At 33.8% G+C, this 17,731-nt stretch overlaps 1 protein-coding gene across 5 annotated transcripts in view; it reads right to left on the reverse strand.

The window, feature by feature from the left end:
• Window positions 1–345: 345 nt before the first annotated feature.
• Window positions 346–17,731, reverse strand: part of tox (thymocyte selection-associated high mobility group box) — a 253,725-nt gene continuing 236,339 nt past the window's right edge. For all 5 annotated transcript variants that reach the window (XM_039754561.1, XM_039754559.1, XM_039754560.1 and 2 more), the window contains 2 exons: window positions 3,893–4,044; window positions 346–2,548 (listed from right to left, as the gene is read on the reverse strand). In XM_039754561.1, coding sequence (XP_039610495.1) covers window positions 2,512–2,548; window positions 3,893–4,044 — 189 coding nt within the window. In that variant the 3' untranslated portion in view covers window positions 346–2,511. The remainder of the gene's footprint in view (window positions 2,549–3,892; window positions 4,045–17,731) is intronic.

A 17,731-nucleotide genomic window follows, 5' to 3' on the forward strand; every position in this document is an offset into this window, starting at 1 on the left:
AGCCAGGATGCGGGGTCAGGGTGGCACCACTGCTTACCAATGCGCTTCTTTGCTGCCCTTAATGTAGTAACGGGTATACACTTATACTTCATGCAATTTTCTTGTCACTTTATTAAGCTTACACCATTTAACAATGGAAATGTTTATTTAATTTGCACTCAATACTGTGGCCTCTGTTAGTACAAAAGCGGCTGGCGTGGCACTCCATCTTTGTAACTGCTGTTCAGCGGACGCTGATTTTATGTTCATTTTCATGTATCGCGCTACAAACAGAAAACGTTGCCTTTTAACTCTTGACAAAGAATCAAGATTGCTCTTTACACATAAAAAAAAGGTTACAAAATAATCAATAAAACAACTTTATTTCATGTAGCACAACATTGTTACTTAATTAAAAGTTCTTTTTGTTGAGTTCCTTTTGCTCCTTTTGTTCAGTAGCAACACAAAAATAATTCCAGGATTGTGTCCATATTAATTCTTTCTCTTTTTATACACAAGTAATAAACACCTCCAATAAAAGTACATACTGTCTCGTTTTCCAGTGGGTAGAAGGGAAATCCTGTACACACTAATTGTAAATAACATTCAAGCAAATGGATAGACCTCTTTTGTGAGCTGCACAGCACCGGGCTAAATATTTACCAACATCTGACGAGGAAGTCTCTTGGGAGATACTTCTGGAACTAAAAAGTTAAGCGAGTTATTATACATGTGTTAGCAAAGGTCTATATGATACATCTGAATCCTCTGAGCTGGCACAGTGTTATTTGGTACTTGGGTTTATAAATTCTAGATTGAAAACACAAACTGAGACAATAAGACATAAAAATGATGTTCAAAAAACGAGAGTCACTCCGGACACTTTGTACAAAACGGGGACCTGACAAAAAGACTCGAAAGATTTCATCATGGACCAAAATGGCCCATATGACCCGTCGGCAAGCTGGTGTGATGGTCAGGATCTTCAAAAACTTGACAAATGTGGGCGCTTTTGGTCTGATTTTTGGAGAGTTGACCTGTCAAAGGTCCAAGGATGTTTGTAAGCTGTCAAGGAACCCATGCATAATAAATTGGGACTAAATCTATCTCCATATTATTAGAAAAACCGGAAAGAAAAATAAATGCAATTCAGGGCAGCTCTTTTTAAGTCCTAAAACTGTTCTCGTAAGACGTAATACGCGGGTTAGGGTCTTCTGTTACATTACATTCACAAAAAGAGCGGATCATGTCAGCCTAGACACGCACACACTCACGCACAGTTGAATGTACGTTTGAAAGCATTCTGAATCATAAGCAAAAAAAAACAAAAAATTAATATTGATTCACAGATTTTCATGTCTGAAAAAAGCAGGTTTGGCTTTATTTTAAACACAATAGAAACTAAATGAGAATAAAGTATTCACACAGTTTTTGGAGTCGTTCTGTCAGAAATCAGCAGAAACAACCTTAAATGCTAACATAGTTACTTACAAACACCTATGTTTATTATTTCATAAATAGGCGCAACAGGTTCCATTAAAAAAAAAAAAAAAGATTAAATATTGACACAGTATGAAGAAACAATAATAATAATAATAATAATTATAATAATAATAATAATAATACACAGCTGTATGTGAAGGATATAATTTAGCTGTCTCCAATTTGTCACTGCATCTAATAAACACCAGATAAGCATTTGGCAGTGTTATACACAAAGAATTGAAATGACTTTTACTAATCAATACACCATATGTGATACAAAAACATTTTCTATGTAATAAAAAATAAACCTTTTTTGTTATCTCTTTTGTTTTGCTTCACTCTGTTTCAAATCTCATGCTGCGGTTTGGGTTTTTCATTTTTTTTTTTAATTGCCTGGCATTACTTTTTATGTTGTTTGTAAAATATAGACCTATTTACCAGTTTTTATTTCCTTAAAAATTAAGAAAAAATATCAACATCTGCCAATCTGTATGCTTTTTAAGAATGTAATTTTCTGGAAGAATCCAGTTTCAAATAACAGTGTAGACCCCCCCACCTCCCCGCCTCCCAAAAAGAGTTTCTTTTTATACTCTAAAAGAGTGTAACATAGATTCTATTTACAGACTGCTATGAGTGCTACATTGAGTCTTTAGTAATTTCCTATTAACAACCATTTTTAAAGACCAACAGAAATCTAGGATTTCACTCCCAGATGCACTACAGTTTCTAAGGCAGTTCACTAGCGCAGCACTCCACAGCAAAAACCAACAAAAAAGCCAAGCTGTCCAAGATTCCTTCAGAAAAGAAGAAAGGAGTGTCCATTTATACACAGACTGTAGTTTTTTCTTTTAATTATTTTTTTAAGACAGAAGCAAAACTTTTTTTTTTGTTTTGTTTTCATTGTGGGTAACCTCAGAAGCTCAAATACACATTTCAAAATGTTAAGTGCTTAGAAACTTTTTTCCTAGTGAGATGCTGAACTGCCTTGACCTGCTGAATCCAATTTATGAAGACTTTCTTGTAAACTCCTTGAGCAATCGTTCCCATTCAAGTGAGGTACAAAGCTTTATCTCTTTGCAGACTTCTGAAAGACAACACAAATAAAAATAAAATAATCAGTTTTTTTTTTTTGTGTTAGGATGAACAAAAAAAATCTTCTAATGTGTTTCTTTCGTAGTGAGACATTTCAGTTATTTTCTGATTACAACAATAAACGGCCTTTTTCTGACTTACACTATATGACCAAAGGTTTGTGGACCGTAACACCTACAGTACACAAGCTTGTTGGACATCCCATTCCAACACCAAAAACCAAACAAGTATAACAGCCTCCACTCTTCTGGGAAGGCTTTCCAAGAGATTTTGGAGCCCACTCAGCCAAAAGAGCATGCGTGAGGTCAGGTACTGACGTTGGGCAAGAAGTCCTGGCTTACAGTTGCCGTTATATTTCATCCCAAAGGTGTTCAGTAGTCCAGGTCACTCAAGCTCCTCCATGGCTTTATGCATTTCCAAGCTGTTGCCACAAAACAAACAAGTACCTGAAATGTCTCTGTATGCTGTAGCCCTTAACACAACCCATTACTGGAACCAAGAGCCCTAGACCAGAACTTGAACAACAGGTGAACAATTCTCATTGCACTTGCAAATTTAAATTTATAAATGCCCCAATCTGTTTCGAAGAAAGAACTCACTCACTGGATATAGTTCATCTCTCCTTCGGTTACTGTCACTGCTCTACAACTGTTTTATCAACACACTTTGTTTAAAAACAGGAGCTCCAAATAGATGGCTGCTGCTGCTGTTAAGCTTTCACATTTTCTAATACATAAGAAAAACTTGCAACTGTAATTTAGCCCTTCTTTAAGGTTTCAAAACCAAAACAACTAACAATCCGATCCAAGAACTGACAACTCATTGATTCCTAAGCTCACTTTATTTAAATTTGCCAGTAAAAAAAATCAATAAATACTTAATAATAAATGTTAAAAAATTATTTTACTTAAACGTACTTTACAGACTACTTATAATATTAAGAAAGAAAACTAAATGGGGACACTTACTCACTGCTATTGGCAATTAACATAAGGATATATATTGTCACTTTGTTTTTAATTACAATAAGCCTTTAGGAGCATTATACCAAGGTTATTAGGAGGGCAATCTCTATTATAAAATAACTACAGTAGTATAACTAATGAAATGAAACTTAAAAGCAGGCTTCTTTAAATATTTGAATATTTTATACACACACACACAGAGTAGTATTCAGGAAGATGCAGTTTTACTGAATGTCTGTGTAACTTTGCTGAACCAATTTGGAAAAAACAAACCAACATATTCAGTTTCTACTTTTTCTGACAGTGGTATATTTTAAATACTACTGCTTCATTAAGAAAGATGAGGAAAACTGAAAAAAAAAAATGCTGACCCGATATTGCAGTAGTCATTGTTCCAATCGACACTCTGGGCTGGAGCATTCCTGCATCCTGAATGAACATAATCCATTGACGCAGATATAACCTGGCCAGCTGTAGATGTTGAGTTCATTATGTTCTGGAATTCTGGCTGAACAGAAAATCCCTTAAAGAAAACAGATCCAAAATAAATGAATACTTATGAAAAAAATACATAGATTTTTTTGATATCTGCACACTAGTTGCATTTGAAATAGTGTATTTTTCCTATATAGAAAGGAGATGGAAGATGACAATGAGAATATCATTCAAACAGCTTAAAATATATTTTGCAGTTTTCACAGAAATAAAAGCTCTTGTGGTTTAGGCTGTCATATCTCACTTAATTAGCATGTCCAGAGAGATGGTTATTTGTTTTAAAGCAGCTGAATATAATATGCAACACATTTAAGCAAGCAGTATCATGCATTATCTCATCTGTCTACTTGCACCATTTCAGAAAAACGTGCAACACTGCACACTACGCCAATCGTTTTGCTTCTTTTCTTATGTTCTGCATAAGTATAATTTGCAGAAGTTGATATTCTACTACAGTATATTCTGATGTTTCCAAGTATGACAAAATGTTACTGTTATTTGTGGATTTTTCATTGTGTTTTCTGGTATAAACTTTTGCATGATTATCACAAATGTGAATTCAAAGAAAAAATATAATCTTTTATATATTAGACTTAATGAAATTGCCCATTCCTTCATTTTTTTAACACACTTTATTACTTTATTTGTTTCTCTACACATACCACAGGTAAGTACAGTATATATATATATATATATATATATATATATATATATATATATATATATATATATATATATATATTGGTTTTTTTTACTGTCAAATAATGCAAAGAGTACGCAATATGTGTTTCGCCCTAATTCTGGGCTCATCAGACGTACACACTCACTGGACCCCCTCTCGGGAATCGAACCTCGGACGACAAAAAAAACAAAACAAAAAAAAACTATTTCAACCATTCTATGATCTGCTTCTTGCAACTGAAAGAGGGCACCGTGGTGGATTTTAGCCGACATGCTGACCAACCACAAGCGTTACCTGGTAGGTAATCACCCATACAATCAGATTGTGATTCAGACTACGAATGCAATCCAATAGAGGACCTTTGAGATTTGAGATTTTTAGAAGACCTTTACCATTTTAGATGTGGTGGAACGGGAGATTTGCATCATGGGTGTGCAGCCGACAAATCTGCATCAACTGGGTGATGCTATCAAGTCAATATGGACCAAAATCCTAGAGGAATGCTTCCAGCACCTTGTTTCATCTATGCTATGAAGAAATACAGCAGTTTTGAAGGCAAAAGGGGGTCCAACACGGCACTACAAAAGTACATGTAATAAAGAGGCCAGTGAGTGTATCTATTTTTTTACCACTTTGTTCATCAATCTACACCTGCAGAACCATCAAATATTCTACTGGTTTACTAATCTTAAGCAAAATTGCTCCTATTGATGTTTCTCTACAGAGATAATGATTTGCCAATTTTGAATGTATTCTTACCCCAACTGCAATATAAATGGGGTTAAAATACAAGATATTATTATTCTATTTTAATCCACATAATACAACATTGCCCTTCAATATTTACTGGTAAAGCCACTTCTTTATGTATGGAATGTCATGTTCTAGATAAATCAAATTTTCTGGTACTGTGTTTGTGCTTAAACTGTAAAAAAATGAAAACAACGTGCTGTATTGTGTTGAGACTTAGACTTTGAACATGTCTTTTTCTAAAGGCATCAGCCAAATATAAAATAATAATAATTCTGAATGGGAAACCAGTCAAATTCAAGGTCAACGCTCACAACAATTTTGAGTCATTAATTAACCTGGCATGCAGACCTTTAAAATGTGAGAGGAAACCAGAATGCCCTAAAACATACAGACACATACACAATGACAATGGCATAAAGGGTAAACCCCAAATAGTCGGAAATTAATGCACATTTTTTGTACCTCAAAACAAAAAAGTTTGCCATTTATATATACTATTTTATAATTAAATCTGTGGGACTGTAAATGATAGAACATAGCAGCACTGAAGTGGTTAAAAATCACATAGATTTTTTTAAACTAGGAAAACCTATTAGAGCTGGGTAAAGTGTTTTAATGAAAAAAATTATTATAGTGTACACTTGAGTGAAAATTGGATTTAACCAAGCAAAATGTTAAAAAAAATTGCTTGTCAATAATAGTGAATGCATTTATGCCATTTAAAGGAACATATAAGAGAAGATGATTTTAACCAGAGTAGAAATATAAAGGCTTGGGGGCAAACAGGCATAAAAAAATAATATACTGTATTTATACTTCTTCTACATAGGCACACTATCAGAACCATGTATAATAGGAAAGCATAATAAAATACAATTATTTCCAAAGGATACAAACCCTGTAAATGAAATGTTTTCTGTACTGTCTTCCAAATGCTCTATGGAAGATCTATATGGAAATACTGCAAGTACTTTTATTCTGAGGAGCAAAAATAAACTTAACCTTTTTTTAATTTGAAACCCTTGCCAAAACCTATATTAACTTTTCCTTATGCAAATGAAATGACACAGAGGCATGCGTTTTGGTGCAGCTGCCTTATGGCTCCAGGGACTAGGGTTTACATTCCAGTCATTGTTGGTGTGGACTTCACACATTTTTCCTATATTTGTAGGCTTTCTTAGATATTGTGGTTTACTCTCACAAACTACATGTTAACTGAAGACACTAGAGGGTGTGTGTGTAAGTTTGTTCTAAAAAGAACTGTCATCTCATTCAGGTTTTGAGGGCAGGTCTACCTAACCCTAACCCCTAGATGACTAAACTGTACGTTGGATGGATGAACAAAGTAGCTTCTTTATTACTGTCTGACCTGTTGTCAACATAAAGTGGGTTTTAAAAGAAATAATGCTAGTACTGGATTTTCTTTACAGCTATGATACAGACAAAGTAAAAACTTTAAGGTAAAAAAAAATATATAAGCAATTCTTGTATTTATGACAGGTTAAAGCTAGTATTGATAAAATGTCAGAAACCTTGGCCTGAAGGAATTTAGGTGAGCTGAGATGAACAGCCATTAACAGGCAAGTACAGTATAGCTTTGAATAGAAGGGATAAGTAGATAGAATTTATGATGCTGCTTCCCCCGCCAGGAGGACAACCTGAGCTCAAATGGTAGTGGGACTGGAGTAAAGGCTGAATAGGATTGGTATGAAGTAGGCATTCTGATTATCCTATTGGTCTAGGAGGTATATGAAGGAAGATTAATACAGAGGTAACTGAGAAAACTCTCTTTGCTTTTTCCATTCACAGAGGAATAGTCCAGGCTCTCACTGGCCACATTCAAAATCCATGAGGGAACAAAGACTAAGCCAGAGTAGAATATAACACAGATAACAACCTACTAGCAAGCATCTGCTTAGGTTATAATTATTGATATAATAGATTATAAAGGGGAATAGGGTTACCCTAGAACCTTACCAGGACAAAATACAGCAATATTTCCACATTTAACCAGCAACAGTGCCAGCATAGTTATCATTAGTGCTTTGTGGCATGGGGCTAATGGATTTTTAGCGCATGCATATATAATATACTGATCATCCATCCAATGAGCTCAACATGCATTTTGTGCCTTTTCAGGACATGTGTGCTTTGTCCCATTGATTAAATAAAATCTTTGTAGTTTAAAGAAAATTATGTGAGTACAATTCACTTTAATTTCAGCAGAAACATGTTTATACTAAAGACTACATAAAAAAAGATTTTGATTTTCTTATATTGTACAGAAAAAAGTCAAGCAAAATTACATATTTTATTGGTTAACTAAAAAGATTACAATATGCCAGCTTTCGAGGCAACTCAGGCCCCTTCTTCAGGCAAGATTATGTTGTATAGAAAAATTTAATTGCCAATAAAGGTAACCATTTAAGGTACCCATCTTACCAGTCCAGCAGGTGTTTCATTACCAGTGCTATACAATGTAGCGGTATGTTGTTATGAACAAAGTTTAATTTGCTTCGTTAGCCATGATCAAGGCATCTTCCATGTAAAGAGAACAGGTGGTACATTTAATTTACTTTTTTTTTTGCAAATTATCTATATAAGAAAGTAGTAATAGATTTTAACCTACATGTGCTCTGACTTAACATCCATTTAGATATCTGTATTGGCTTAACTGCTTAAGGTAAAGCCATTAGCCAAACATCATGAAAGAGTAAACACATTGTTCAGCCCTAATGAAGAAGTGAAGAAAATTGGCTTCTCTGGCGGAAAAATGTGTTAGTCAATGGCTCGTTTATAATCCACCCCTTGCTGCCACAGTACAAGAGACCATAACAAATAGTTCTTAAAAATTATGTCTGTCACAGCAGGTGGTTGCGTTGAAAAGATCTTATCATCAAGTACTGCACGATTAACGCTTACAGTGTCTTGATGTGGAAGGAGGGGAGTTTAATCGTTACATATGCAATAGTGATACTGGCTACTTTGAAGTGCGATGCCCTGTCTATGAAATATAATTATTAACACAGCGAATGTGTAAACTCCAAGGTCAGGATTGAAACCCAGAACTCTGAAGGTATGAGGAAGCAATACCAACTACCATGCCACTAAATATAATTATTTTCCTATTCATCATCAAAATAAGTTTAATAAGCAATCCGTTTCAAACAAAATCTCAGTGTTACATCTTAAATAATCTGTTTAAGTAAAGCGTTAGATAGATGACTTCAGAATATGGTGCACTTTTCTCATAAAATTAAATGGCCCAGTGGAGGGACAAGCATGTGCTCTTTAAAATACATTTGGTTCAACAGAAAGGCTCACACTAGGCTCATTACACAGACAAACAACATAAAATGAAGGCATAAACTTTACCAGTGAGTTCAAAATGATATATTTCCAGAAATGCTGCATACATTAAACTGCATATAGCACACTGCTGTATATCACAGAGACTTGTTTTGTGCTTAGCAGACATCATTTTCATTTTATAGCAGATGCAATTCAAATAAAATCCCATCTTCATAACTTTTTTTTCCTCTGTTTCTGTGCTTTCTCTGCCATTTTTATTTGTTCCTCTATTGTTTTTGTCCATTTACATCTTTTTAAAATTGTACTTCTTTTTCTTGTTTACATAATTATCTTTGGCACCTCTATTAAATATTTTTACATGCATGAGTTGTTTAAATAAATACAACATTTGAAAGGGAAAACAAATTTTGATAAACATTTTTTTTATTTCCTACATATGACTGATGTCTTAATATTAGCATAGTTTTGAACTTAAAACCTCTTAACGGCAGAAACTGTCGACTTTAGGTGTATTCATAAAACATTTTGTTATAATGTGTCGGGGACAGGTTGCAGCATTGTGTCTGTATTTATGGACATAATTTTCAGATGCTTTACATTGGCCTTTGCTTATTGCCTAGATCAAAAAATGCAACGCTTGTGTTACTTGAGTGACTCGAGCCTCTAATTTATGGAACAGCTACCCAGTAGAAATGCAATTTGCACACAGCTGGGGACATCAGCAATTTGTACCCTCACTAATCAACGGAGTAATTGATGGCTGCTTTGTATTTGTGTTTAATAGTATTTAAATAATAAACAAATAAACAAACAAGAAAGCACAGCTTTATTAATGGAAGACAGATGTACTTGCTGCAGGAATAGAAATTCCCTGAAACAAATTACTCAGAAAAAAAAACCAGATGTTTGAAGATGACAAAACGAGCAGTTAGGCACTACTTGCAGCAGTACATGGCAATTATTGTTAATGAATAGATGTACAGGTTGTTTTAAGTATATCTATTAACTAAAAAAAGAAAATTATAAAGGTAAATCAGACACAGAAAAGCGTTGTTTATCTTGTCATGTGCAGCATCCTCCTTCATCCTAACCTGTACAAGCTGCTGATTTTAAAGTAAAATCAAAACTTTCGGAATTGATACTGAATACATTTAATGTCTTAAAAAAAACAAAAGCACAGCTTAAATATTAAGAAGGGAAAAGAAAATTCAGTTTATTCAATCAGAGGACTTTTGCTGTACTTATCTGAAAAATAAAACTGCACTGAAAGTTAATCCCTCAAATGCATAAGAGAATCTGCATGATTGACGCAGGCAGCAGGTGGTAGGGTTTTTTATATTATTATTAGATTCTACCTATTCATGTATTGTTCCCCAAATTCTTCTCCTTCATTCAATCACAAAAGCACCATCTGCCTCTTTGTATTGCTCTCTCAGCCTCAACTCACCAAAGTTGAACCTCAGTTGTTTTGTTTGCTGTTCACAAATATGCAAAGTGAAGGAAGATTATGGCACTATAGTAGACTTACTATGACTATAAGAGAAAGATCCAAGAGCTTAAGAGATGGAAGAAAGGCATTTTTTCCTTTTTTTGTGCTTTCAACGTTGATGTGACAGTAGAGGGAACATTAATCTAAAATTGGCCGTCAGTTGAAAAAAAAAAAAAAAAACTGTCATAATCCACTGGAAAAAAAAGTACATTTAAAATGATGTTTAACCCCAACGTCAGTTACTCTGCCTGCAGCAAACTGATAAAGGTATTTGTGAATAATATTTATTTGTTATATAAATGTTTCATACTCTATGCACTTTTTATTCAAGGGGCTATGCTTAAAAAAATGAGGTTGAATAATAAGTAAAGAGCCATTTTTGCAGTCGGAATAATTTTAAATTGGATTCTAAATAAGCTACTTGCAGTCAACAAAAGAACACCAAAGCTGTCAACTTGTTACTTCCAACCAAACCCAAGTAAATCACTTAAATAGTGTTGCGTTACTGGAATCCAGTGTATTTTTAAGACAATGGCTTACAAGCAGCATGCCTTCTAATTGTGGGCAAGGAGATGTGCCCGTTTTTCACATTAATACACATTGACAAAGTATAAACTATGTTTAAAGAAATGGCCAGAGGTCTAATTGAAATACAAAACTAAAACATAACACATGAACTACCACCCCCACTCCCTCACATACACCCACTTCTTAAATGTCACTGTGTGATCCACTGGAGAATATTACTGACTGTTAAAATACATGTCTGGAATTTTAAGTTTCATGTTCTAGTGCAATAAAGAAAATAAAAATGAAGAGGCACTGATAGAGATTAATTTGATGTCAAAGGGGACATTTGCTCTTTAATTAGATTTCTGTAGCCTTACCAGTTTCACCAACTCCTAAAAAGCCTGCAGCGAAACTGAACACAGATCCTCATCTCTACACTTTACTAGGAACTAATTTCATTTCCTGTCTCTCTGAAGAGGTGTTTTCATCAGATATCAGAGGTTTTTGTCTTCCTGACTGATTTATTCATCAATCTCAATGTTTTTTTGCAACCTTATATTACATCCAAATCCTAATGCATCTGTTTATTACAAGAGAAAATTGAAAATCTGTCTATGTGATTTCATACAAAGATTTTTCTGTGAGGTTATAAAGCAAGCTGACAGATATTAATGATTTCTTTCTTGACCTCATTTAGAGTGCACGGAACAGCAAGGAGAACTGGAAATTCTGACAAATGGATTGGGTTCACAAAGATAACTGTGTGTGTGCGTATGCGAGTGTGTGTGTACACATAAAAACAATGCATATGTCTACCACAACTGTCATTTCGTAATAGTTTAAACTATCCCAGCAATCAACAGTACAATTACTTGCCAAATTTGGCAAAGAACTGCAACTGCCACCCTCCCCTGTTACAGCTGCACTATGAATTTACGCTAAGCTCTAATTTGACTTAATTTGAAAGACTACCATCGGAGCTGCTCTAGTCATTGTGAATAGTGTCATTAGTCAATAATCTGCTACATGGCTAAACTCTAAGGCTGGAGTTATTCAGAACCCTTCATGTGTCATTCTGTGCTCATTTAGCTGTGAAACCCTGCATTATCTCTATGTTAGGCACCAATAGTGTCAACACTGAAGTCAAAAATGAACATTTGTCACTTAAGCATTCAAACTTTTGGTACTCCCATTCATAATCTGTGACACATTGCTGTTTGTAGGCTGCCTTGCCATAAATCCTCCTTTTTCAATTTAAATGACTAAAACCCACTGCTGTACTGCTTATATTGAATGCACTGTTTTATTCTGTCACTTTATGATATTTTTCTTATTTTCAGTGGCAGCTCATTTCCTAATATGGTCACAGGGTGCTAGCAATATAAAAATGCATTCATACCTACTGCAGTCTACTATAATATTGTAATTTAAATGGTTTATACAAAACTTGCTGCAGTATAACTGATAACTGGTTTAAAATAATCATTTTTCCCATGCTATTTACCACTTGTTACATTTTTAACAACTCAGTGTTTTAAATAAGACTGACTGCTCTGACATCCTTACTGTATGTACAGTGCAGTGTATAAAACTTCTCCTCATATCTGTGCAGAATTACTCTCTGGCTACTTCCACATTTCAAAAACCCATGTCTTAGGTTAACAGGTGAATATAAACTGGCCTGGTGTGACTGAGCACAGATGAATATGCAAGTGCGTCTTGGGAAGGTATGCTGACCTGCATCCACAGAGTACATTTGAGACTTACAACCACTGCCTCCTGGAAATATACTGGAACCCAAACTCGATTAAGATGCTTTGAAAAAAACAGTTGAGTAAATGGGATGGATGAAACCTTAGAGGCAGTATTTAAATTACAGTTTATAGTGAAGACTAGAAATCAAAAAGGAATGTTACAGTACTGTGCATATACAAGGTACTGCTTCACAATCATTTTATTACCCATGAAATATGAAACGCTAGCTACTTTGTTAAGTTTGGTAATATTGTAATATCAATAACCAGAACCAGGTACAACACAACATAAGCAATATGGAAAACCTGCGTTCTGGAAATCTGGAATGTGAGGCAATAACAACAGTCTTTTCAATTAACCTTCTATCTATCTATCTATCTATCTATCTATCTATCTATCTATCTATCTATCTATCTATCTATCTATCTATCTATCTATCCACTGTATATATATATATATATATATATATATATATATATATATATATATATATATATATATATATATATATATATATATATATATATATATATATATATATATAGGGTGGGCCAAAAGTAGATATACATTTTACAGATATTGGGTAGATATTCAGAATTGATCAGGTCATGTTTACTCTCTTAGATGCTTAAAATGTTCTCCATCAATGCTGCAACATTTCTGGAACCTGTCCACGACACTGTGACACACAGCAACATGCAAGTTCCAGTTAGCATCAATGTTCATAAACGCTTGCCAGATGAACTCCTTCAATTCACCCAGTGTATGAGGCTTCCTCTCAAAAATCTTCTCCTTTACTATGCCCCAAAAAAAGAAGTTGATAGGTAAGTATAACTAAATACTGTATACTCACTTTTGGCCCACCCTGTACATACATACATACATACATATATATTATATATATATATTTATATATGTGTGTATATATATATATATATATATATATATATATATATATATATATATATATATATAGTGATAGTCCAGGGAGCATAGAGCTGCCCTAACCTGACACCGACAGGCGGATAGACACAAGTGCAGCACACAACACCCTTTTATTCAGAGCTGGGGAAACACTTTTTCTTCACTCCCCAGAGCACAGCACATTACTGCACCTGTAATTGTCCATATCTGCCCTATCTGCTGTATACAAGTTTAATATGCATTTTTAAACTAAATCCATTTTTTGGCATGGTGAGTGACTAAAGTTTAAAAGTTTAGTTTGAAGGTGTCATTAGAAATCACATTTGTCTCATGGTGTAAGAGTTTTGCTAATGTCGAACATAAACACATAAGGTTGGGTCTGGCTACCATTTAACTCGCTCAACAGTTAAGCTTTTTATTATTCTTTTAGTACTTTTAATTTTAACTTCTTGTTTCACCATCAGCACTTATTGAGTCATAATGTCTTGTCATTTAATTAATGAAAAGGCTGAGGTAACACGATTGCTGGGCTTTGCTTAGGGCATCACCTGGCCTTCCTCAAATACTGTGGGTTTTTGAAATCTGATGTTGTTTCTGACAAAAACCCAATTTTTTTTGTCTGTGGAAGTTGTTGCTTCCAATGTGTTCTATAAGTATTGTTGGAAATGCTGAACATGCAAAATTGTGTCCCTTAGCTAGTGCCATGAAGTAATTTGCTTCTGTAGTAACTTGCAGTTCCCAGAAATTAAACTCTGTACTTCTTTACTTTTTTTAGTTACTGAGTTTTGCTTTTTGAGTGGTAAACCTTACATTAAAACTAGGGTGATTAATTTGTTGTGAGGAAGCAAATATATTGTGTACATATAATTGTGCCAGCTGTCTACTGTGACTAACATCTTTCCATGAAATGTTTGTATCACTGCACCAGGCAGGTGTCTGGGTTTTGAGCACAAGCCCTAATATTTTAACTATAAGACAAGCGGGTGTCAAATGAAGCAGTGTATATTCATATTTCATGCAAAAGCAAAAATTATTACCAAGAAAAAAAAACTGTGAACCTGTAATTCTTAAATAAAAGACATACATTTAAGTCTAATTTTTGCAAAAACTATTTTCTTTATTTTAACTTTAGTGAAAGAACCCCGCATTTTAAACATTTCGTCATTTGAAACATGCAGAGCAAAAACACTGTATCATTAACAAGGTGAAGTTAAGAATAAAGACAAATTAGTTTTCTAGGAAACAAAAAGTTAGGTTATGTTGACTTTATTATCCCGGGGTAAGTTGGTTTGCAGCAGAAATGTACAAATATAATATACTTTTCCACAGGTACAAGAAATAAACCAAGAGAGAAGAAATGATATATATTTTAACAATCAGAACATGCACTAGTATTCTAACATACGAAAATATTCCTCAGAGCTTATAGTCACTAGAATTCAAGATGCTTATTGAGCTGTGAATAAAACAATTCTTAAATTGATTGCTATTAAATCTTGGGAATCTAAATCTGCAACCTGATGGGCACAATAGAAACTTTGGAATCTACATGGTACTGTCTGTCAGGTTTGAGTTGGGCTTCTTTTTAACTTGTTGTGATACAGTGAGGGAGGATTGCTGCATATCATTAATTTGATTACTTATTTTAATAATGTGGTTAAGACAGTTTTTGATCCTTAGATTACCAAACCAAGAAATAAAGGCAAATGTAGAAATAGATTTAATAAACATATATATGAATGAGTGACATTACAATTTTGCCTACCTTAAAATAATTCACTTTCATTAAAAGTGACTGATTCATTCTGACTGATCTGATGTATACCAAGATCAAAGGTCAGCCTGTTATGAATGACTATAGTGGTACATCATTTCTGGAGACAGCCATGTTTTGATTGTTTTGATTTTAGAGATATATAGCCGTAAAAAAGGAATGATTGCACCACTTAATAAAATCATCATCAATAGGTCCATGACTGTCCTTCTTATCATGTAAAAGACTGACAATGACAGACAACAGCCTTGGGATGACCCATTGTAAGAGAGAGAGAGAGAAGCACTCATCCATACAAACTCAATATGTTCTATTAGTTACAAAGTCCAGACAAAATGTGTAAAAGTATGAAAAACAAACAAAATTAAGTTAAACAGCACAAATTGCTTGACATCTACAATACATAATGAAGCTCAGGTAGTCCATGATCAAGTATAGCACTCCAATTATTGCCCTTGCTTCTTTGCTGTGGATTCTGTTATCGCACAAAGAAAATATCTGACATGTCTTTTGATTTGATCTAGACTCAAGGTTAAAGCACAGATCTAAGGAGTCAAAACTCACCCTGGCATTTTCATCACAAAGACTATAGACAGGTAGAGGAGTTATTCAGCACACTGTGGCAGATTGTTGGAAACAAAGAAGGAGATAATGACAGCAACACATGTAGTGATAGACTGCACCAATGAAGGAGAAAACAGGATCATACCATGTGATGAAAAACCAAGCATGTTAGCTTATGCTGCATGGATTCTGCCTGCTGTTTGAGGCATGTAATGCAAGGTAAAGTCAACTCTGCCTAAGAAAAAAATATTTAAAGCAACTTTCTCCTTTAAATGATATTCTTCTTCTCCATATTAACACTGCATTATTAATAAAGTACAGTTGTTCACACATTTCTCAGGTGTCATTCTAAAGGATTTGTTCCATAAATTAAAAAAATATCCACTTTAATAACAAAGTGGAAAAACAGAAGGCACAGAAGACTTGTGCTTCACAGTATATATCACTTTCAGTTAGATGCTTTATGTTTGTCCTAATGTGTGCACAAGGCATTGCAGCCTTTTACATTATTTTATACTTTTGTTAGTATAAATTCCTTGCAAGAGCTGTGACACTGGACTAAGCACATACCAGTTATAAAGACCACAATAATTAATCTGGAAATTTAAATAAAGAATTTATTATATTTTAATAAAACAAATTCATCTTGACATAACACTGTCCATCTTTATGCATCACAGTAAGCTTGCTTGGATAATCTGAAATTGACTGGAACTTAAGGGAATTGACTGAAATGGAAACTGAAATTGAAGTAAAAAAGTAATTCTCTCAAATCCCAGAACACTAAAAAATCTTTCACACTTTTGACATAAGCTAAGGTGCAATCACAACTTTTAATTTATGTACTTCACATCACAATACATATGTCACAGACCCCTGCAGTAAAATATGGTTAAAAAACTGCAGCTGATGTAAAGACAATAATAGATGAAAGTAGAACTTACAACTTTAAAACAGAAATGCTGAGTAATAAATTTGACAAACACCACTAAAAACAGTGAATGATGAAGGAAAAATAAAAATCACGGAAAAACAAAACAGAAAAGATTCAAATGTTTATGCAAAAGGAATGTAGCAAATGGCATACAAAAACAGTCTTTTTATGGATTTTAACTCTGACTTAACGTTTTTTGTTTGACTCCATTTGACATTCATTTCAAATCTTGATTATGAAATGTAATATAATTTTGAGTTGTATACTCTGAAGAGACTTACACATGTTTTTAGTTAGATATAATAAATCTCGGATATAGCAGAAGGTGGAATATTTTCCTTGACACAAAGCCAATAAAACAAATTCCTAAGAATTTGGACTATAGAAAAACTGCATTTACTGAATATATTTGATTCGTCCACAAATTATACAAGCAATTTTAAAGAAATTAGGGCATAAGGCAGTTTGCCAAAGACTAAAAAGATGTGTACAAAAATTGATCAGGCTATAACTTTGATGGAAGGTAATCACTTAAAAATAAAATATTTGCTCTACATTATGTTTTTGACTGCACAACCAGTTACAATGTTATGTAAAGAAATTTTCTGAAAATTCTTAACCATCTTTTTTTCATGTATTTTAGACAAAGAAGTCTAAAAGTGCCCAAACTCTTGTGAGGGTTTCAATTGGCCTAATGTTAGGAAGGTTTATAATTTAATGTACTGTACACCTCTAATGGCCATTACTGTTATGTTACACTTCAGGAAACCTGATGTGTTGTGATCTTAATGACCAAAACATATGCAGATAACAATGGTATGTGTAATAATGTGTGTAGAAGAATTCTTAATGCAAGCAGACAATGGAAAAGTTAAATCAAGTTAATCTGTTCTTCCTTCTGTATGCTTTGTTTTTTTGTTAATTTGATGTAATACAATGAATTAATTTGTTGTTTTGATGCAATCCGTATCCAAAATTTTGTACACTATTTTGCACTTTATCACCAGCTTGGTACTTT

This window comes from Polypterus senegalus, chromosome 5 (assembly GCF_016835505.1).
Source record: "Polypterus senegalus isolate Bchr_013 chromosome 5, ASM1683550v1, whole genome shotgun sequence".
In the NCBI taxonomy this organism is placed as follows: domain Eukaryota; kingdom Metazoa; phylum Chordata; class Cladistia; order Polypteriformes; family Polypteridae; genus Polypterus; species Polypterus senegalus.